The sequence below is a fragment of the Orcinus orca genome, chromosome 18 (genome assembly GCF_937001465.1).
Source record: "Orcinus orca chromosome 18, mOrcOrc1.1, whole genome shotgun sequence".
NCBI lineage: Eukaryota > Metazoa > Chordata > Mammalia > Artiodactyla > Delphinidae > Orcinus > Orcinus orca.
Window position 1 is genome coordinate 66,486,127 of NC_064576.1, and position 21,959 is coordinate 66,508,085.

General features: G+C 36.1%; 1 protein-coding gene across 10 annotated transcripts in view; it reads left to right on the plus strand.

Annotated features, from left to right (window-relative positions):
* The window catches only part of SPART (spartin), a 273,868-nt gene that overhangs the window by 249,693 nt on the left and 2,216 nt on the right, over positions 1-21,959 (plus strand). For 9 of the 10 annotated variants that reach the window (XM_033410119.2, XM_033410120.2, XM_033410112.2 and 6 more), the window contains 5 exons: positions 528-683; positions 3,152-3,275; positions 7,686-7,880; positions 8,912-9,070; positions 9,148-9,238. In XM_033410119.2, the coding sequence (XP_033266010.1) occupies positions 528-683; positions 3,152-3,275; positions 7,686-7,880; positions 8,912-9,070; positions 9,148-9,238 (725 nt within the window). The remainder of the gene's footprint in view (positions 1-527; positions 684-3,151; positions 3,276-7,685; positions 7,881-8,911; positions 9,071-9,147; positions 9,239-21,959) is intronic. The other variant, XM_033410121.2, reaches the window with a different exon arrangement.

Consider the following 21,959-nt stretch of genomic DNA (forward strand, 5'->3'; position numbering starts at 1 on the left):
AAACAAAATCAGCCTTCCAACAATGCAGAGTAGTTAAACTGGACATGAGGTTTGTTAATTGCCTTTATTTATTTATTTTTGAAATTTTGAATTTAATTTACTTTTTTATACATTAGGTTCTTATTAGTTATCCATTTTATACATATTAGTATATATATGTCAATCCCAATCTCCCAATTGTTAATTGCCTTTAAACTCATTTAGTCTTGTATGTGTTTTCTAAAACTTATAATTTATTGTTTAACTAAATTCAAATGTAGCTGCATCTGATTTAACGATCACTTGTACCAACTACTGCTATAAATTTATCTCTTGTACTTTGTTTTTTTGAAATTTGCTTTAGGCCATATCCTGTGAGCCAAAGAACTCAAACGTTTGAGGTTTGGTGATGAGATAAAAGTATAGAGAAAAACTAGTAAAAGTAGTTGTAAAACACTGTCATTTGAATAGGTATATTATTGGAGCATGGTGTACTGTAGCTTAGAGGATATTTGAATTTGAGCTAAGCTTAGGCCATTACTCCCTAGGCCAACTGGGACCGGGCAGAAGGAGAAAATGAATTCCAAATCCCTGGAAGATCAAGATACCCCTCTAACCAATTGAAGGAAGCCAGTGGCACTGATGTGAGACAGTTGGACCCAGGCAGTAAGGATGTGCGTCATAAGGGAAAACGGGGGAAAAAGGTTAGTAGAGTAAGTGAAAGATCAACAAGGTATGAGTGTGTGTTCTATTCTAATGGTAGCTTTCACCAGTTTAAATTATTTATAAGATCCCCATTTACTGAAGCAGAGCAACTTGCAGATTCACAAAGTTATCACTGGTAAAATAATTATAATCAGCTTTAATATCTCCCTTTCCAAGTATTTGTTATTTAAACTGTTTTAAAAGGTAATCTACGTTTGGGGGGATAGTTTTTTGCAACTATTTGAAAGATTTTTATAATTACGTTAATGACGTGTATGCTTTTTTGTTTTGTGTTATTCTCCACCTTCCTATATACACCAAGATCTTGGGGCTAGGTATGCATTTCCTTACACTACCATTTGTATTCAGTTCCTTATTTCTTCATTAATAGTCAACAGAACAGAGAAAATGGGCTTTTAAAAAAATACACTTAGTAGTTTCTTCTTTCATTTCTTAGATTTTGTGATATGTTCCAAATGGTAAATTTGGATTAGAGTTTAGGAAATATTTATTGAGTGCTAGAAAGATGAGCATAGTGGGAAAAATTTTTAATTTCTCATCTCAAAATATTTACCATCTAGTGGGGAGGACAGATTAGCAAAGAGATAATTTCTACCCAATGTGATCATTAGATGAAAGTACATAAGTTGTCTAGAACGCTAGGTTATACCTTCCACATAGATGAGTGGTGTGGGAAGCAGTTAAGGAGGCTCCTCCTGGAAGGCACTATGGCTAAGATGAGTCCCGAAGGTGAAATAAGCAAACCTATGGTGAAAGAAAGTAACGCTGTGTGAGTATTGAATTGTAAACAGTTTCGTACTGTTCTTTGTTGTATTCCATATTATAAGTGCTCAGTAATTGTCTTTGGAATTAATGAATATCACATGGATATTCTACTTTTACTTGCCAACCGTCACTGTGGGTTATGTTGAGCATCTTAGACCAGCTTTATGAGGACATTGGGAGTCCAAAATGGAAGTTAGAACTTCATTTTTAAAAATTTAATTCCTTGGTTTAAAAAAAATCCAATTATATTAAAATATATATATACTTTTGGAAACCTTTACTCCCACCTTTGTCCCTGTCTACACCATTCCTCCTGCCACTGTCGGTAATTACTTTTATTAGGATCTTGTGTTTCTTTCCTGGGTTTTTTGAGGCAGATAAAAGCAAACAAAATCTGTAATTATTTCTCTCCCTTTCTTATACATAAGGGAACATCATATAGAGTGTCCTATATATATATATTTTTTGATAATAAAGTCTGGGGTAAATAGAGAACTTCCTCAGTCTTTTTTACCTTATATTTCATTGTATGAATATATCATAGTTTCTTTAATCAGTCTCTTATTGAGGGGTGTTTGGTGTGATTGTTTGGTATTACAAGCAGTGCTTCAATGAATGACTTTGTAGAGCCATTGATGCATACATCTGCAGGTAATTCATCAAATAAATTCTTAGAGATGGGGTTACTGTGTCAACAGGTAAATGCATTTGTAATTCTGATAGATTTTGCTACATTGCCCTCCCTAAGGAGTATACTATTCAGCACTGCACCAGTAGCTGTTGGAGCATACCTGTCTCCCCACAGCCTGCTCAACAGAGTGGGTGGTCTATTTTTTGGCAATCCGATGATGAGAGAAATATATTGGAATATATTAATTTGCATCGATTTTATTATGAGTGAGTTGAGCAAATGCATAAGGGTAACTTGAATTTTGTTTTCTGTGTGATGTCTAGTTATGTTCTTTGTCCATTTTTATTACTGGGTTGTTAGTCCTTCACAATTTCTAGGAGCTCTTTATATATTAGGGACATTGGCACATTGTCAAAGATAGAAGTTGCAAATTATAATGAGGTCTGAGTTAGCCTACTCCTAAGTTTTTAGAATGAAAACAAATTTAGCTTTGAGATTTTGAATGTTGGCCCTAGCTGTTAAATTAGCAAAGTACAAGTATTTCTGTTTCCCATTTCCATTCAAATGGAATGGTAGATTCTGTGTTTATATACTTTTATTTACTTTTACTTGATTTCTGTCAAAACCAGTTTATTTGGATACATTCTTCCTTACTGACTGAGTCATTTAACAGAAATCTTTTAACCTTACTGAGTACTGTATGCATACATACCAATATCTAGGGGGTGATAGCTCTATGAAGGAACTCAGAGTGGTCAAAGAAAGAAAAAAATTAATCAATTTAAATATAATTTGATAAATGCTGTATTGGAGGTATGTTGGTATTTAAATCTTACTTACCAATGGTACCTAACATAAGACCAGAACAGTTTTCACCTTCACGGTGGTTATGGTATTGCACTTTATGTAATAAAATGTACTTATAACTAGGTTGCCTGGAAATATTTTCATTAATTAGTATTTGTTGGCTTAATATTTTATTACAAAATGCTTATGATTTTTCCTCCTCTTAGTATTTATTTCACATTTTGAAATATTTTTACTGTTTAGACCAAAGGTACTTCAAGTGAAGAAGTTAATCTGAGTCACATTGTACCTTATGAGCCAGTTTCAGAAGAAAAAGCAAAGGAATTACCTGAATGGAGTGAGAAAGTGGCTCAAAACATTTTGTCAGGTATTATAGTAATGTTAACTTTTTTGCCTGCATAATGTGAAACCTTTGAATCCCATTAGAGAATACTTGGAAAGATACTATTTTATGTTTTGGTTTTAAATGATCAGTTTATAAATATTTAAAAATAGAAGGAACTAGTCTCTTTGAATGTCACATATTGTCATATTGGTGTAAGTTCTTCTTGATATATTATTCTCTGTTTTACTCTTGGGAAAATTGGTAGTGGAAAGCTTCAAGAATCTCCAAACTTTCAGAATAGCTCTGAACATAAAATTAGTTATTTTCCTTTCCCCTTTGAAATTCCCCCTTAATCTTTTTTTCTCCCCTCTCCTTCCTCCTTCTCCACCAAAAAAATGACATTCATCCGTCTTTGGAAGCAAAGTAGCACTCGCCTAACTTTATGGCAATACAGGCATGAGGAGACCTGAGAATTATAGCCAAGCTGTTTGGGAAGTAGACCCTACTGTTTAATTATGGATAGAAAGGGCTTCAGATTATTTATTTTAAAAACAAAATAATCATTACTGACACATGTGTTTATACTTTAATTGGTTAACAGTTTAACTGCAGTAGCTCTCAGATTGAGACCTTATATTTTGTTTTTTAAAAAACATTGCCAGTCATTATTATTCAGTAAGTCAAATTCATGACCCAGTAAGGGGATCTTGACTAGTTATTTAATAGACTATCAATATAGGTTTCCATCTCTGGTTTATAGGTTTAAACTCATTAAAATAATGGAGGTGTCTAAAGCAGAGGAAATCTTTAACATGAAAAACCAACAAACTAAAATAAGTGAAAAATGATTAAGTAGCTAGGAGCAAACAAAATATTTTGCCCAATGTCAAAGAGCTGCTTGAGACAAGTAGAAAAGATAAAGCCAAATTTTCAAATATATGTGTAACAGTTAAAATTTATCCTTGAAAGAGATTTTTAAAGAACTTGTAAAGTGACTTCCCTGGTGGTCCAGTGGCTAAGACTTTGCCTTCCAATGCAGGGGGTGCAAGTTCAATCCCTGGTTGGAGAGCAAAGATCCCACATGGCTCCCGGCCAAAAAAATAAAAATGTAAAACAGAAGCAATATTGTAACAAATTCAATAAAGACTTTAAAAATGGTGCACATCAAAAAAACAAAAGTTGTAAAGAAAAACCTTCACTCTTACTACCTTGCACCCTAAACTTTACAGGCTGCTAAGTTGTTAATTAGGTCAGTGTTCAGAAAATTAGCCCTTATCCACACATATGTAGATAACTAAATTCAAAGGTAATTAAGTTTTTGAGTTTATACTGCTATAAGACTGTATAGTATCCATGTGTAACAAACCATGCCAAACTTAATGATGTGAAACAACAATTTGTTTACGCTTAGGAATTCTGTAGGCCAGGTATTCCAAAAGGTCATATCAGGGATGGCTTGTATCTGCTTCATGATGTCAGGGCCTCAGCTAGGAAGACTCAAAGGCCGACTAGTGACTCAGTAGCTGGGGGCTGGAATCATTTGAAGGCTCCTTCAGTCACACTGAAGTTGGCATCTGGGTTAGGAGAGCTCAAGATCTAGGACTGCCTACACATGACCTCTCCATGCCTCTTGACTTCCTCACAGCAGGGTAGCCTTAAGCTCATCTGGCATCTGTGTAGTAGCTCAGGGTTCAAGTGTGAATGGTCCACCAAATAGGCAGAAGCTGCATTACCATTTCTGACATACTCTTGGAAATTTCCAGCATCATTAGTTATAAGCAAGTAACAAGCCTGCCCAGATTCAAGGGAATGTGACATAGACCCCACTTCTCAATGGGAAGAATGTCAAGGTCATGTTGAAAGAACATGTGGAACAGGAGATACTGTTTTTGACCATCTTTGGAAAATACCATGGGCCACAAAATCTTAGGACTCCTAGGTACCATACAGATTCCACATACTGGTTCTATTCGAAGGAGTAGATCATCCTGAGAGCCAGCTAATGCTGAGGAGAGATCTCTTCATAGATTTCAAAAGAACTGTTAGCAGTGCATCATTTGAAAATGAGCCAAAACTACCTTCTAGTAACACTTAGAGACCTTCTTTACTACTTGGGACTTTAGTCTTCAGGCTTGTAACTCTCTTCCTTTTCATCCTGTATCCTCAGGGCTAGAGTTTTAGCAATAGCCCTAATAATGACATTAAAACTATTTAACTGCCAATCAGAATACCTGTCTCCTTATATACTTTTTAATAGGTAGCATGAAAAACAACTAGCTCACTGAATACTTAAGGTACGAGTTACAGAGAAAGGTGTAAGAAATATCCAAAATTTACTCCAGAAAAAATTATCTGATCTGTCAAGAAACTATTTCTACCTGACTCATGTAGGTTCTGTACAAAGATGAGTAACCAGGGATCTAAATTGAGCTCATTCACCTTAGCCCAATGATGAGTAAAGATCAGTAAAAGCTATAGTCTTATACTTTATGAATGTAAGAGGTGAAAAAACAATGCTTAAAATTTACACATGTAGAAAATTGGTGTGAGAAGCTTAGACTTACATTACACTTTAAGAAGGCAGCTGCCAAACATTTTAGATGGAGTAGAGTCTAATAAGCTAATTTGGGAGGAGGTAGAAGATTGGTGGCAGTAGACTGAATAGAGCCCCCATTGGGTTAGGTTTGAATTAGGTCATTTTATGTCATCTGCCAACCTCTCATTTATTCAACATTCATTCATTGCCTGCTATCTCTCAGCATTAACTGGGTGTGTAGGATGCAGACATGGATAGAATAAATCTATATCTGGCATTACACATGCCATTTAAAAGATCTTAATAGCTACCAATGAAATACTGTATTTCCGTATCTTCTATTGCAGCCTCTACAGTTTTAATTATCTCTTCCATGGTGATATCTTGTTTATAATTAACATCTAGTTTTTCTCTTTATTAGTCCTGTGACTTTTCATTTATCTCACTTCCACTTATTTTTCTGAAAGTCATCGATGGACTCTATCCCCCTTGTTTGATATAGTTTCTTTGTAGGATTATAGTCTACTTGAGCTCTCCTTTGTTCATTGTCATTTTATGATTTATTAGTTTTCCTTAACTTCAAGTTCAGCTGTTTTTAACCTAATACTTTTCAATCTATCAGTTAACTCTAAAAACATATAATTTTTTTCTTGACTAGACATCTTCAGTCCCTTTATTGTTGTGTGAACTCCTGGCTGGAACCTGTTTGCCTGGGTTTGAGCCCTGATCCTCTGCCAAGGGTAGGACAGTGGGGATAGGGTTGGAGCCGGAGGTGGACATGTTGTCTGAAACAGGAAGAGAAACACATCAATTTTTCCAGTCAGTTACTACTTGGTACTTTTCATTCACATTTTTAAATGGGTATGATTTTCACATCATTGGATGCTTGCTTACTAATGGGCTGAAGTAATTATGTAAAAACCATGGCACAGATCTTGGAAAACATACTTAAGTATTTTTAAAAGCTCATTGTTTCAGGGTATAGCCAAAAAGGAGATATTTAAAATTGTAACTCTCCCCAGGGGAGGGTAACACTTTCCTCCCCCCTCTTAGGGAAAACTGTTCCCCTTGTGTTTGTTTTCTTGGTTCTCCCATCTCCTTCCCACTTCTCCTCTTCCCACATGCTGTCTAGCTCAAGGCCTTTTCTTTTCACTAGAGAAGTCTCTGTCACCCTGCTTTCTCTCTGACAATCTCTGCTTCTTTCATTCTTGCTGCAAGAAGCATGAGCAAAGCAAAAGGCTAGGGCCTAGTCTCATGAGAAATAGCTAGAAATAGCTCGATCTTCTTTTCTTTTAGAGTTTTTCTTCTCCTGAATTTTTTGGGAGTTCTCATGTCTTTGTCGTTCGGTTTAAAGTGCAAATTAAAAGGTGCTGAGATCAAGGGATTTGGGATTGAGGAAGGAGCAGAACCCCCTGCCTTATGTCTTTAGCCCAAAGCAAACAAGCAAAAGTTCTGCCTTGGTGTTTGAGATACAGGTTGTTGGTGTATCTGTCAGCTTCAAGGCTATGTGGGGGAAAAGTGGTGCCTGGACTAAGGCAAAAAGAACAAGGATACTGGGTCTTCTAGCCAAATACCATCGTAATGGCACCAAGACCCCAAATTAGTCCCTAACAGTAGTATACTGTGGTAAGTAATATATAGAGATGCCTACAAGTTGTAGTGACAGCATAGAGTAATACAGAACTGTTGTTGAGTGATATATGACCTAAGTATTGAAAGACAAATTTACTTAGAAAAGGTATATATTACAGGCAGAACACTACAGTTACAAAGTTGGCTTGAAAATTTATGGCATGTTTGGGATTTGAATATTGAACTCCTTGGTTTTTTTTTTCCTGTTGATCAGTTATTTGTTAAAGGGCTCAAAGGTATAATCAGTCCTAATTTTGTGCAATTCAAAAATTTCCTTTAAAAAGGTGCTTCCTGGGTGAGTTGGGGTTTGGTCAAAGGTGCTGAGTTTACTGGCAAAGCCATCCAGAAAGGCGCTTCTAAACTCCGAGAACGGATTCAACCAGAAGAAAAACCAGTGGAAGTTAGTCCAACTGTGACCAAGGGACTTTATATAGCAAAACAGGCTACCGGAGGAGCAGCGAAAGTCAGTCAGTTCCTGGGTAAAGTAACTTTAGATTCCTTTACTTTTTTTCAGTTAAATAAAAATAATCTCTTAGTCCAGGTTAATCTAAATCTCATTTAGATGTTTTAAATTTAAGAGTAAAGAATTAGGACAAAGCAGTTTTGCCTTTCTACTCAGGGTAGAATCAGTAATCCAGCAACATCAACCTGAGAGCCTTAGAAATATTTCAGGCACTTGACACACCTACTGATTCAATATCTCCATTTTTATAAGATCTCTAGGTGATTCTTATTTGCATATTAAAGTCTAAGAAACACTGGTTAGGGGTGGTTTTGTTGTGTTGGAGAGGGGAGTGTGTGTGCATTTGAAAAGGAATGTATTTGCTATCCTTGAATATGACACATTCTTTTAAGGACAACTCACTGCATAAGCAGTTGAGAGTCAAGAGTGAGGAATGTATTGTCTTGAATAAAGCTGACTTAGTGATTCTGGTGTCAGCCTTCCCTAGTAATATGCCTCTAAACCCCTCTCCTTTGAGGATCACAGCTCTAAAGTTTGGTATTTTAAAATGGTCAGATAGCTCCTTAGAGGATTGTCATAAAATTTAGTAAGATTATCTTTTTGGTATTTGGTATTCTTTGGAGTCAGATTTTTGGTTTGTTTACTTTTACATAGACTTAAATACTTTATTACTATTTCAGTGAGTATTTGCTGATAGGGAGAAAAAGTATGAATACGCTTAGCTGGAAAACATGGAAGTTGGACCTACCAGTCTTGCATTGCAGATAGAAAAGGTGGATGGTTCTCTTCTAAGCAAATTGCCAAAAAGAACATTATATTTAAGAGTCAATAATCTCTGCAAACACATCCTTAAACTAAGCAATAGCCTTTGTTTAAAAAGTAACCAGCCCTGTTTTCATTCTTTTTTAAATAGGAATGGTAACATTATACAGTAAAACAACTTTAGATGCTCATGGAAGACTTTTGCTAAGTGAGAGTGGTAAAATCAAGGGAAGAATACATTTTTTGCTAAGTTTTTTTGTTTTTGTTTTTTTATGGTTATATTAGTTGACGGAGTTTGTACTGTAGCAAATTGTGTTGGAAAGGAATTAGCTCCACATGTCAAGAAGCATGGAAGCAAACTTGTTCCAGAATCTCTTAAAAAAGACAAAAATGGGAAGTCTACCCTGGATGGTGCTATGGTTGTAGCAGCAAGCAGTGTTCAAGGTAACATAAAGGTCTAAAACTTTAGGAAGATCTTTTTGCTGAGGGCTGGTTTTACTTACTTTTAAATGTATTTGCAGGATTTTCAACTGTCTGGCAAGGATTGGAATGTGCAGCTAAATGCATTGTTAATAACGTTTCAGTAGAAACTGTACAAACTGTCAGATACAAGTAAGTTGAATTTTATCATTTTAATGGTGAAATCTCTTGTAGCATTTGTAAAACTCTAGGACAGTTAAAATGATTGTGTAGTTATTTTTATTAAATATCTGATAAAACAGTTTTTTTCACTTGCTATTTTTAAGTAGGGAGAAAAATAAAGTTTTAGCAAATTAATAGTATTACTGTGACTTTGCCTTTATATTACTATTATAAATACTTGTTCATCATTAATGGAAAGAATAGGTTTAAGTTTTTTTTTTAATGCCTGGAATTTCTGTATGCCTTATTAACTGCATGTTCTTGATGGGTGATGTTTGCCTATAGTTTTGAAGGGGAAAACTTGAATTATAATTAAACTGTTATACTTTGTTAATACTAGCCCCTTCTATATACAAAGAATGTTAAATTTTCACACCTTATGAATCTACCACTGTGCATCTGTATTGGAATAGACAGATGGTATGAGAAGACCTACCATTAAGAAATAGACAAACATAGAAATGAATGATTTATTCAAGCTTATCTGATAAGTGGTATTAAAGATAAGACTTAAGAACAGGATTTTCTGATTTTAGCTCTTTATTCTGTCTTTATAAGTACTAGAGGGCTAAACTTAAATTTAGTATGAAGGACCTGAGTTGCTTTCTTAGCTTTGAATTAGTTTAGATCTTAATATTTAATTTTATTTCGAAGAAAAAAAATAATGGTGTTCTCAACTCTTGGTTATTTGTGTTAATTATTTACTCACTGACAGCATTTGAGTTAATACTTATATATCAGACATTGTGTTCAGTGCTTTCCATGTGTATTATTTAATCTTTAACACTATTATCTCCATTTTACAGATGAAGAAACCAAATGCTTTTGAGCCTTAAATACTTGTTAAGGATTGTACCCCCCTAGTAAGTGGTAGAGCTGGGATGTAAGCCAGGTCCCCCTGTCATGCAGTATCAGAGAACAGTGCTGGGCCAACACTGCCCTTAATGGGATATCTCTGCGAGTTTAGTATCTAGAGTTATTTTCTAACACTACCTAGCATGTGTTTAGACTCCCTCCCACCACAATAAATTACCTTTGGTTTAGGAAATACTAACTTAATTTCCAGCCTGAGTTGATTTTATCTGCTCAGTCTGGGGCATGCATACCTTAGAATCAAAGCAATACAGCCATATCATCTTGGAGTGCCGATTTTACCAAAGGATTTGGAAAAGAAAATGCAGAGTAGATCTGAAATTTTGGTGGAGATGTAAAACTCAAGTCTCCCAGCTCACTTCCTGCTACTTGTGGCATTGACCTCTAACACTCTTTTTTGTTATGCCTTTCAGGTTACTTTGATGGATGAGTCATAATTAGGAAAATGGTTTCTTCTTTTGTTGCAAGAGTAGGAGAAAGTCAGAGTGTCTTTTAGACCAAAAGTGGGTTATTTTCAGATTATCATATGTTAGCACAGATAAATAGGCAATCATATGATTAAGTAGGCAGTGCTTTATTGGGTTTGCCCATTTCCTACTTTAATGAAAAAAAAAAATGCTTACCTAAGTACAGTTAAGTGGAGCCCTGTTAAAAGGTTTGAGATTCACATAATGAGGAAGTACAGGTTTTGGTGTAGATTTTGTATTTCTTGTCCTTAGTGAGGAGAACTTAATATGATAAATAGGGTATTTTAACAGTGGTTCTGAGCTAATTTATTTCTGTTATGGTGTACATTGCTAGTTTTATCCTTTCCTCCAAAGATTCATGGAGTGAAAAAAAGTAGGTGAGAATTTAGTTAAGTAGGTTTGTATTTCCAGTTATAAGGGTACTTTAGTCTTAGCAGTAACTTAATTAGAAAACTTGGAAAGATGGGAGGGACAGTGGGGAATAACAGGTTTTGTCCAAGTAATACTGTTTTCTCACTTATGAATAATCTAGCTTAGAAGTAGAAATTGCTTTTTAGGGGAAGAAACTGCAAGTATTAAACCAGTAATAACTCAGTGATATTTATCACTCAAGAATTGGAAAAGCTAGTTGTTCTTTCATTTAATTTAGTTCTCGATAATTTACATAAATTTACATTTATTTACATTTATGAGTTTACATTTATTTACACTGTGAAAATTATCTGATAGAGTGAGCATTTGTGTTTTTCTGCTCTCATCCAACTGATGGTTGTATAGTAAAGAAAACTTATTATTTTTGGAAAATGTGTATTCTTATTGTCTGTGAGAAATTATTTCCCCAAGTAGTCATGTAACATTTTATGGAAAAACTCAAACGAACTTTTTGGCCAACCCAGTATTATATAAACTTCTTTATCTGATTTCTGGTAGTATTAGCCAATGCAGAGGATTATTTTTTTAATCTAGGCTATTTAAAGGCAGTTTGTATTAGAGAAGTATATTCTCTATGCCTTTTATGGTTTTGATTATGATTCAGGACTGTGTTCATTGATTATGAATGATTTACCTAAAGATCTATATAATTAATTACTCTCCTAAATTTTTAAGGTAAATGTATAAGAAATATTTATTAAGACTTTATTTTTTTGGTTACATTAATACTTTTGTCCTATTTTAGATTTAGGAACATGAAGACCTACAGGAACAATGAAAAGCAATTAAGTAACTTTAAACCTGCTATATTTAATTGCAGTATAGTATCTATTAAATAATTCATCACTCTTCTACATAGCTTCTAAAGTTCACCTTTAAGCTCCTTTTTTTCCACTTTAAATTGTTTAGAGGAAAATAATATAACTTCAGTAAGTTAGGTGCATTTTTCGTTTCCCCTCAGTAATATTTTATCTTAGAACACATTTGTGAAGAATAAGCTTAGTGAAAATATTTTCCTATAAGAATTTACTCTTATAAGGTATAGTATTTTATTGGTTTATTTAATGAATTTTAATTAAAATTCCCCTTAAATTTGCACTGGGTGAAGGGGCAAATTCAAATCCATTTGAGGGTATCTCCTTTGGCAGATGTCATGTTACCCAAAATGAATTCTATATAACATCTACTCAGGAGTTATATAGGATCAGTCTTCTCTTTTCAATATGGTAACTATACAAATATTTAAACACAATCATTATATCTTAAGTTATTTTTTCTTTACTAAATACTCCCAGTTTAACAATTCCATATATAGTTTGAATTCCAGATCCTTCCTTCATCAGTGTTGTTCTCAAAATATGGAACCCAGAATTGAATCTAATATTCCAAAGGTCTTGTGACCAGATTAAATACAGTAGGGTTGCCTCTCTTGTTTTGGTCATATTTAGCGTGTGATAAACGTGGCACAGAAAACAAAGAGTATATCTTTATAGTAGCTGTTACTTTATTGGCCCATATCAAACATGGGGTTTTTTTTTCACTTTTATTTTATTTATTTTTATACAGCAGGTTCTTATTAGTTATCCATTTTATACATATTAGTGTATACATGTCAATCCCAATCGCCCAATTCATCACACCACCCCCACCACCACCACCCCGCTGCGGCCTTCCCCCCTTGGTGTCCATACGTTTGTTCTCTACATCTGTGTCTCAATTTCTGCCCTGCAAACCGGTTCATCTGTACCATTTTTCTAGGTTCCACATATATGCGTTAATATACAATATTTGTTTTTCTTTTTCTGACTTACTTCACTCTGTATGACAGTCTCTAGATCCATCCACGTCTCAAAGAATGACCCAATTTCATTCCTTTTTATGGCTGAGTAATATTCCATTGTATATATGTACCACATCTTCTTTATCCATTCATCTGTCTATGGACATTTAGGTTGCTTCCATGACCTGGCTATTGTAAATAGTGCTGCAGTGAACATTGGTGTGCATGTGTCTGTTTGAATTATGGTTTTCTCTGGGTATATTCCCAGTAGTGGGATTTCTGGGTCATATGGTAATTCTATTATTAGTTTTTTAAGGAACCTCCATACTGTTCTCCATAGTGGCTGTATCAATTTATATTCCCACCAACAGTGCAAGAGGGTTCCCTTTTCTCCACACCCTCTCCAGCATTTGTGGTTTGTAGATTTTCTGATGATGCCCATTCTAACTTGAGTGAGGTGATACCTCATTGTAGTTTTGATTTGCATTTCTCTAATAATTAGTGATGTTGAGCAGCTTTTCATGTGCTTCTTGGCCATCTGTATGTCTTCTTTGCAGAAATGTCTATTTAGGTCTTCTGCCCATTTTTGGATTGGGTTGTTTGTTTTTTAGATATTGAGCTGCATGAGCTGTTAATATATTTTGGAGATTAATCCTTTGTCTGTTGACTCATTTGCAAATATTTTCTCCCATTCTGAGGGTTGTCTTTTCATGTTGTTTATGGTTTCCTTTGCTGTGAAAAGGCTTTGAAGTTTCATTAGGTCCCATTTGTTTATTTTTGTTTTTATTCCATTACTCTAGGAGGTGGATCAAAAAAGATCTTGCTGTGATTTATGTCAAAGAGTGTTCGTCCTATGTTTTCCTCTAAGAGTTTTATAGTGTCTGGTCTTTATTAGGTCTTTAATCCATTTTGAGTTTATTTTTGTGTATGGTGTTAGGGAGTGTTCTAATTTCATTCTTTTACATGTAGCTATCCAGTTTTCCCAAAACCACTTAGTAAAGAGACTGTCTTTTCTCCATTGTATATCCTTGCCTCCTTTGTCATAGGTTAGTTGACCATAGGTGCATGAGTTTATCTCTGGGCTTTCTATCCTGTTCCATTGATCTGTATTTCTGGTTTTGTGCCATACCATATTGTCTTGATTACTGTAGGTTTGTAGTATAGTCTGAAGTCAGGGAGTCTGATTTCTCCAGCTCCGTTTTTTTCCCTCAAGACTGCTTTGTCTATTCGGGGTCTTTTGTGTCTCCATACAAATTTTAAGATTTTTTGTTCTAGTTTTGTGAAAAATGCCAGTGATAGTTTGATAGGGATTTCATGGAATCTGTAGATTGCTTTGGGTAGTACAGTCATTTTCACAATATTGATTCTTCCAATCCAAGAACATGGTATATCTCTTCCTCTGTTGGTATCATCTTTCATTTCTTTCATCAGTGCCTTATAGTTTTCTGCATACAGGTCTTTTGTCTCCTTAGGTAGGTTTATTCCTAGGTATTTTATTCTTTTTGTTGCAGTGGTAAATGGGAGTGTTTCCTTAATTTCTCTTTCAGATTTTTCATCATTAGTGTATAGGAATGCAAGAGATTTCTGTGCATTAATTTTGTATCCTGCAACTTTACCAGATTCATTGATTAGCTCTAGTAGTTTTCTGGTGGCATCTTTAGGATTCTCTATGTATAGTATCATGTCATCTGCAAACAGTGACAGTTTTACTTCTTCTTTTCCAATTTGGATTCCTTTTATTTCCTTTTCTTCTCTGATTGCTGTGGCTAAAACTTCCAAAACTATGTTGAATAAGAGTGGTGAGAGTGGGCATCCTTGTCTTGTTCCTGATCTTAGAAGAAATGCTTTCAGTTTTTTACCATTGAGAATGATGTTTGCTGTGGGTTTGTCGTATATGGCCTTTATTATGGTGAGGTAGGTTCCCTCTATGCCCACTTTCTGGAGAGTTTTTATCATAAATGGGTGTTGAATTTTGTCAAAAGTTTTTTCTGCATCTGTTGAGGTGATCATATGGTTTTTATTCTTCAATTTGTTAATATGGTTTATCACATTGATTGATTTGCATATATTGAAGAATCCTTGCATCCCTGGGATAAATCCCACTTGATCATGGTGTATGATCCCTTTAATATGTTGTTGGATTCTGTTTGCTAGTATTTTGTTGAGGATTTTTGCATGTATATTCATCAGTGATATTGGTCTGTAATTTTCTTTTTTTGTAGTATCTTTGTCTGGTTTTGGTATCAGGGTGATGGTGGCCTCATAGAATGAGTTAGGGAGTGTTCCTTCCTCTGCAATTTTTTGGAAGCGTTTGAGAACGATGGTTGTTAGCTCTTCTCTGAATGTTTGATAGAATTCACCTGTGAAGCCATCTGGTCCTGGACTTTTGTTTGTTGGAAGATTTTTAATCACAGTTTCTATTTCATTACTTGTGATTGGTCGGTTCATATTTTCTGTTTCTTCCTGGTTCAGTCTTAGAAGGTTATACCTTTCTAAGAATTTGTCCATTTCTTCCAGGTTGTTCATTTTATTGGCATAGAGTTCCTTGTAGTAGTCTCTTAGGATGCTTTGTATTTCTGCAGTGTCTGTTGTGTCTTCTCCTTTTTCATTTCTAATTTTATTGATTTGAGTCCTCTCCCTCTTTTTCTTGATGAGTCTGGCTAATGGTTTGTCAATTTTGTTTATCTTCTCAAAGAACCAGCTTTTAGTGTTACTGATCTTTGCTATTGTTTTCTTTGTTTCTATTTCATTTATTTCTGCTCTGATCTTTATGATTTCTTTCCTTCTTTTATCTTTGGGTTTTGTTTGTTCTTCTTCCTCTAGTTCCTTTAGGTGGTTTATTTGAGATTTTTCTTGTTTCTTGAGGTAGGCTTGTATAGCTATAAACTTCTCTCTTAGAACTGCTTTTGCTGCATCCTGTAGGTTTTGGATCATCATGTTTTCATTGTCATTTGTCTCTAGGTATTTTTTGATTTACTCTTTGATTTCTTCTATGATCTCTTGGTTATTTAGCAATGTATTGTTTAGCCTTCATGTGTTTGTGTTTTTTATGTTTTTTTCCCCTGTAAATCATTTCTAATCTCATAGCGTTGTGGTCAGAAAAGATGCTTGATATAATTTCAGTTTTCTTAAATTTACTGAGGCTTGATTTGTGACCCAAGGTGTGATCTATCCTGGAGAATATTCACTGTGCGCCCTTGAGAAGAAAGTGTAATCTGCTGTTTTTGGATGGAATGTCCTATAAATACTAATTAAATCTATCTGGTCTGTTGTGTCATTTAAAGCTTCTGTTTCCTTATTTATTTTCATTTTGGATTATCTGTCCATTGGTGTAACTGAGGTGTTAAAGTCCCCCACTATTATTGTGTCACTGTCGATTGCCTCTTTTATAGCTGTTAGCAGTTGCCTTATGTATTGAGGTGCTCCTATGTTGGGTGCATATCTATTTATAATTGTTATATCTTCTTCTTGGATCGATCCCTTGATCATTATGTAGTGTCCCTCCTTGTCTCTTGTAACATTCTTTATTTTAAAGTCTATTTCATCTGATATGAGTATTGCTACTCCAGCTTTCTTTTGATTTCCATTTGCATGGAATATCTTTTTCCATCCCCTCACTTTCAGTCTGTATGTGTCTCTAGGTCTGAAGTGGGTCTCTTGTAGACAGCATGTATATGGGTCTTCGGTTTTTTTTGTTTTTTTTGCGGTACATGGGCCTCTCACTGTTGTGGCCTCTCCCGTTGTGGAGCACAGGCTCCGGACGCACAGGCTCAGCAGCCGTGGCTCATGGGCCTAGCCGCTCCATGGCATGTGGGATCTTCCCGGACCGGGGCACAAACCCGTGTCCCCTGCATTGGCAGGCGGACTCTCAACCACTGCGCCACCAGGGAAGCTTCCCCTGGGTCTTGTTTTTGTATCCATTCAGCAAGCCTGTGTCTTTTGGTTGGAGCATTTAATCCATTCATGTTTAGGTAATATCGATATGTATGTTCCTATGACCATTTTCTTAATTGTTTTGGGTTTGTTTTTGTAGGTCCTTTTCTTCTCTTGTGTTTCCCACTTAGAGAAGTTCCTTTAGCACTTGTTGTAGAGCTGGTTTGGTGGTGCTGAATCCTCTTAGCTTTTCTTTTCTGTAAAGCTTTCGATTTCTCCATCAAATCTGAATGAGATCCTTGCTGCGTAGAGTAATATTGGTTGTAGGTTCTTCCCTTTCATCACTTTAAGTATATCATGCCACTCCCTTCTGGCTTGTAGAGTTTCTGCTGAGAAATCAGCTGTTAACCTTATGGGAGTTCCTTTGTATATTATTTGTCATTTTTCCCTTGCTGCTTTCAATAATTTTTCTTTGTCTTTAATTTTTGCCAATTTGATTGCTATGTGTCTCGGTGTTTTCTCCTTGGGTTTATCCTGTATGGGACTCTGTGTTTCCTGGACTTGGGTGGCTATTTCCTTTCCCATGTTAGGGAAGTTTTCGACTATAATCTCTTCAAATATTTTCTTGGGTCCTTTCTCTATTCTCCTTCTGGGACCCCTATAATGGGAATGTTGTTGTGTTTAATGTTGTCCCAGAGGTCTCTTAGGCTGTCTTCATTTCTTTTCATTCTTTTTTCTTTATTCTGTTTCGCAGCAGTGAATTCCACCATTCTGTCTTCCAGGTCACTTATCCGTTCTTCTGCCTCAGTTATTCTGCTATTGATTCCTTCTAGTCTAGTTTTCGTTTCAGTTATTGTATTGTTCATCTCTGTTTGTTTGTTCTTTAATTCTTCTAGGTCTTTGTTAAACATTTCTTACATCTTCTCAATCTTTGCCTCCATTCTTTTTCCTAGGTCCTGGATCATCTTCACTATCAATGTTCTGAATTCTTTTTTTGGAAGGTTGCCTATCTCCACTTCATTTAGTTTTTTTTCTGGGGTTTTATCTTGTTCCTTCATCTGGTACATAGCCCTCTGCCTTTTCATCTTGTCTATCTTTCTGTGAATGTGTTTTTTGTTCCACAGACTGCAGGATTGTAGTTCTTTTGGTTTCTCCTGTCTGCCCTCTGGTGGATGAGGCTATCTAAGGGACTTGTGCAAGTTTCCTGACGGGAGGGACTGGTGGTGGGTAGAGCTGACTGTTTTTCTGGTGGGCAGAGCTCAGTAAAACTTTAATCTGCTTGTCTGCTGATGTGTGGGGCTGGGTTCCCTCCCTGTTGGTTGTTTGGCCTGCTGGGACCCAGCACTGGAACCTGCCCATTCTTTGGTGCGGCTAATGGAGGACTCTGGGAGGGCTCACGCCAAGGAGTACTTCCCATAACTTCTGCTGCCAGTGTCCTTGTCCCCACAGTGAAACAGAGCCAGCCCCCGCCTCTGCAGGAGACCCTCCAACATTAGCAGGTAGGTCTGGTTCAGTCTCCCCTGAGGTCACTGCTCCTTCCCCTGTGTCCCGACACGCACACTACTTTATGTGTGCCCTCCAAGGGTGGAGTCTCTGTTTCCCCCAGTCCGGTCGAAGTCCTGCAATCAAATCCCACTAGCATTAGAAATCTGATTCTCTAGAAGTTTCTCCTCCCGTTGCTGGACCTCCAGGTTGGGAAGCCTGACGTGGGGCTCAGAACCTTCACTCCAGTGGGTGGACTTCTGTGGTATAATTGTTCTCCAGTCTGTGAGTCACCCACCCAGCAGTTACGGGATTTGATTTTACTGTGATTGCACCTCTCCTACTGTCTCATTGTGGCTTCTCCTTTGTCTTTGGATGTGAGGTGTCTTTTTTGGTGAGTTCCAGTGTCTTCCTGTTGATGATTGTCCAGCAGCTAGTTGTAATTCTGGTGTTCTCACAAGAGGGAGTGAGAGCATGTCCTTCTACTCCGCCATATTGGTTCAGGACCTCTGTCCAAACTTGGGTTTTTTAAAAATGAACCTTTTATTTAAAATCTGGACCTTTGTCTTATTTTTGGACAATTGATATTTGTACCTAAGTAAAAAGTTTACATTTATTCTTGCTTAATTGCACTTTGTTGATTTTGACCCATCATTAAATCTATAATTTTCGCTTCAGATTTTGATGTATGTCATAATTAGCCTTCCATTTTGTGTTACCTGCAGATTTGAAAGACATGTCTTCTTTACATCTTAGATATTTTCCACAATTTTTTGTGGATAAAATCTATTCACATGCTTACTGTAGCCTTTCCTCCTGACTGATCTTTCTCCAAGATCTAATGCTTAGTGAGATTGGTGGGTCAGCTGTCTACAGATCTCCTAACAGTATTGTCATTTCTCATCTTTCAGTTTTGTCTTATTAGATACTTCTTAGCATGGTTGTCTTCCACACCCATTCATTAAATATTGGTTCTGTCTAAGGAGTTACTCTATACTCCCTTTTCTGCTCTTTGTGGATATCATCTATATCTGTGGCTACAATTACCACCTGTATTTCAGCAACTCTCAAATCTATGTTTCCTCTTAACTTTTAATCTTCAGGCTCATACATCGCAACTACATACCACTACAGCCATTCAGTCCCTGAGTCTTGTTGTTCTATATATTCATCCCTTTTGCTTCAGCCTCATCAGCACTACCTTAGAATAGATTTTCTTCGTTTTTCATCCAGCTCACAACTTGTTTCCTAACTTGTTCCTCAGTCTTAAACCCTTACAGTTCACAGTGCAACCTGTATTAGATCTTTCTAAAACATAAATTTGGTCATGCCATTCCCATTGATTTCAAGATAAAGTTTAAACTCCTTAGCTTCACCTACAAGGTCCTTCATAACCCATCTGCCTTTGATGGATAGACTAAGAAGAAGCTATGTCTATTTTAAATATTTAAGGTTAATATTTCTAAGAATAGTTTTGAAGGTTGCATGTAAATTGAATTTTAGGCAGATTTATTAGAAAGTTGTGACTGAAATTTTGCTATAATTAGTGAAATCTGGAATCACTGCCAGTATGCTGTTTTGCTATACATTACTGAATGCACTGGAGAAATTTCAGAAAAGTCTTATTCAAATTGAAAATTGAATCCCATTGACTTATTTAGAGCATTCTTTATATTCATTTTTATTCTTAAATTGGTAGTGTTACTCAGTATATAAAATGTAATTTAATAAGCTCTAATTATAGTTTTTAAAAAGTAAGAATAAAAATTAAGCTTTATTTTTTTAAATGTTTGCTAGAGATAGGCTTTCTAGGAGTCTTTAACTGTGTAGTTTGAATCTGAATAAAGAAAAGAACTGAACAGTTATTTATCAAGCAAGAGAAGAGAGTAGGTGCCTGCCAGGAATCCTGGTTTTAGGGCATATTGGGAAGCAGAGGTAATAAGTGAGGATATACTTAAAAAATAAACACAACTGCTGAAAAACTATTGTATAGGGTCTTTGAAGATAACTGTATGTTTAGTACTATGGAATTTTCAAAGTGCTTTAACATATACATCTCATTTTATAAGATAAAGGAGAGGAAATTGATGAGATGCAAAGAGGCTGAGACTTCACCAGGGTCATGCAGCTGGTTGTTGGCATGGTCGGTATTAGAATCTAGTTTTCTGGCTCCCAGTTTGGTACTTCCCTCCAGATTAACAGGAGTTGCTGCTAAGGTGGAGACAGCATGGAAGAACAAGAAAAATCATCAGGGGACCAACACAGACTTCTTTTTCAGTATATTATATTTTTTTAAATGTAGTCTTTAGAATTGTATTGCATATAGAAATATCATAAGTGCAATTTGAGGTATCAAACTGCATCAGTAGAATAGGGAACATGCAAAATACTCAGAAGTGGAAGTTTATGAGTCTGGAGGATTTACTGTGCTCGAAAACACTAATACGGCCACATTCTTAAGTTATCGTTGTCACTTCATTGTAGCTAACACAGGCCTGGAGAGAGAAGCCCTGAGAGAAACCTGCTCAACCAGGAGTTACGGGCACACTTCCATTGCTGAAACTGCTGCCGCCCCTTTCTCCTCATTGAGCCTGAGCATTCCACCTGACAATAGCTTTTGTGACTGGGGCTTGGTTGACTTGGTTGACTGAGAAGGCCCAATGTCTTCTGCAACATCAGCAATCCTATGGAGTGCTGTGGGGGTTGCAAAGCAACCGGAACAGGCAGAAAGCAGTCAGAAGCTTTTCTGTTGGGTAACTGTTGAAATAGCCCCAATCAAGAGTGGTATAGACATAAGGTTTGACAGATTGTAGGCTCTGCTGTGCCCTGGCTCTGATTAACATTAGGCAAAGGACAGAATGAGATATCATTCAGAAGCATAATAAGATTATTTCATATTTCTACACTGAAGTTGAAAAAAAAGACAAGCATCAATAAGCCAATAGGCTCACAAGCCACTGTTTTAGGCCAGGCTAATAGTAATAGAGTACTTGTTAATTCAGAGGACAGATCCGGTGTTAGAAAAAATGTGCAGATATTGGGTCTCAATGCATCTAGGAAACTTCAGTGTGTCCTGGAGAAAATTGTAAAATTTTGCCTCTTTGTTCTTGTATGTTGTTTAAGCAATCCTCTACTTGGGGAAGTGTATGGACAAGAAAAGCTTTAAAAGCCTGGTACTTAAAAAAAAGGTAAAGAGTAAAACAAGAAGTAGGATAAGTTTTAGTGTCCTTGCTTAAGACCTCAAGTTGTATTATTTTCTTATGGAAATGGTGTTAAACACCATCAGCGGTATTGATTACGGTCAGGAATAGCTACTTTTGTGTAATGCTTTGTAATTTCCCAAGCCCTTTGCTATACATATGAACTCAAGAAACTCTTAGATGGATAGGGCAGGACTTCCTCATTTAATTCATTCAACAAATATTAGATGTCAGGCACTGTTCTAAGTACTTAAGATACATTAATGAACAAAGTAAAGAGATCTTTCTCTAATGGGGTTTATATTCTAGTGAGACAAACAATAAGCCAAACAAAAAATATTCTAGTGAGACGAACAATAAGCAAAACAAAAACAATGGGTGTAAAAAAGTTCTATAGTATGTAGCAGACTAAGTTATAGAAGAAAGAGAAGTTTAAGGGGGGGATTGATTGGCAGTGGGGTAGGACATGTGAGATAAGGCAATTAAAATAGGTTAAATATTGAGAGGATAATAGCTGACTTGAAGAAGGTGAGGCAGTTAGCCACATGCATACCTGGGGTGAGAGTAGTCTAGGCAGATACCAG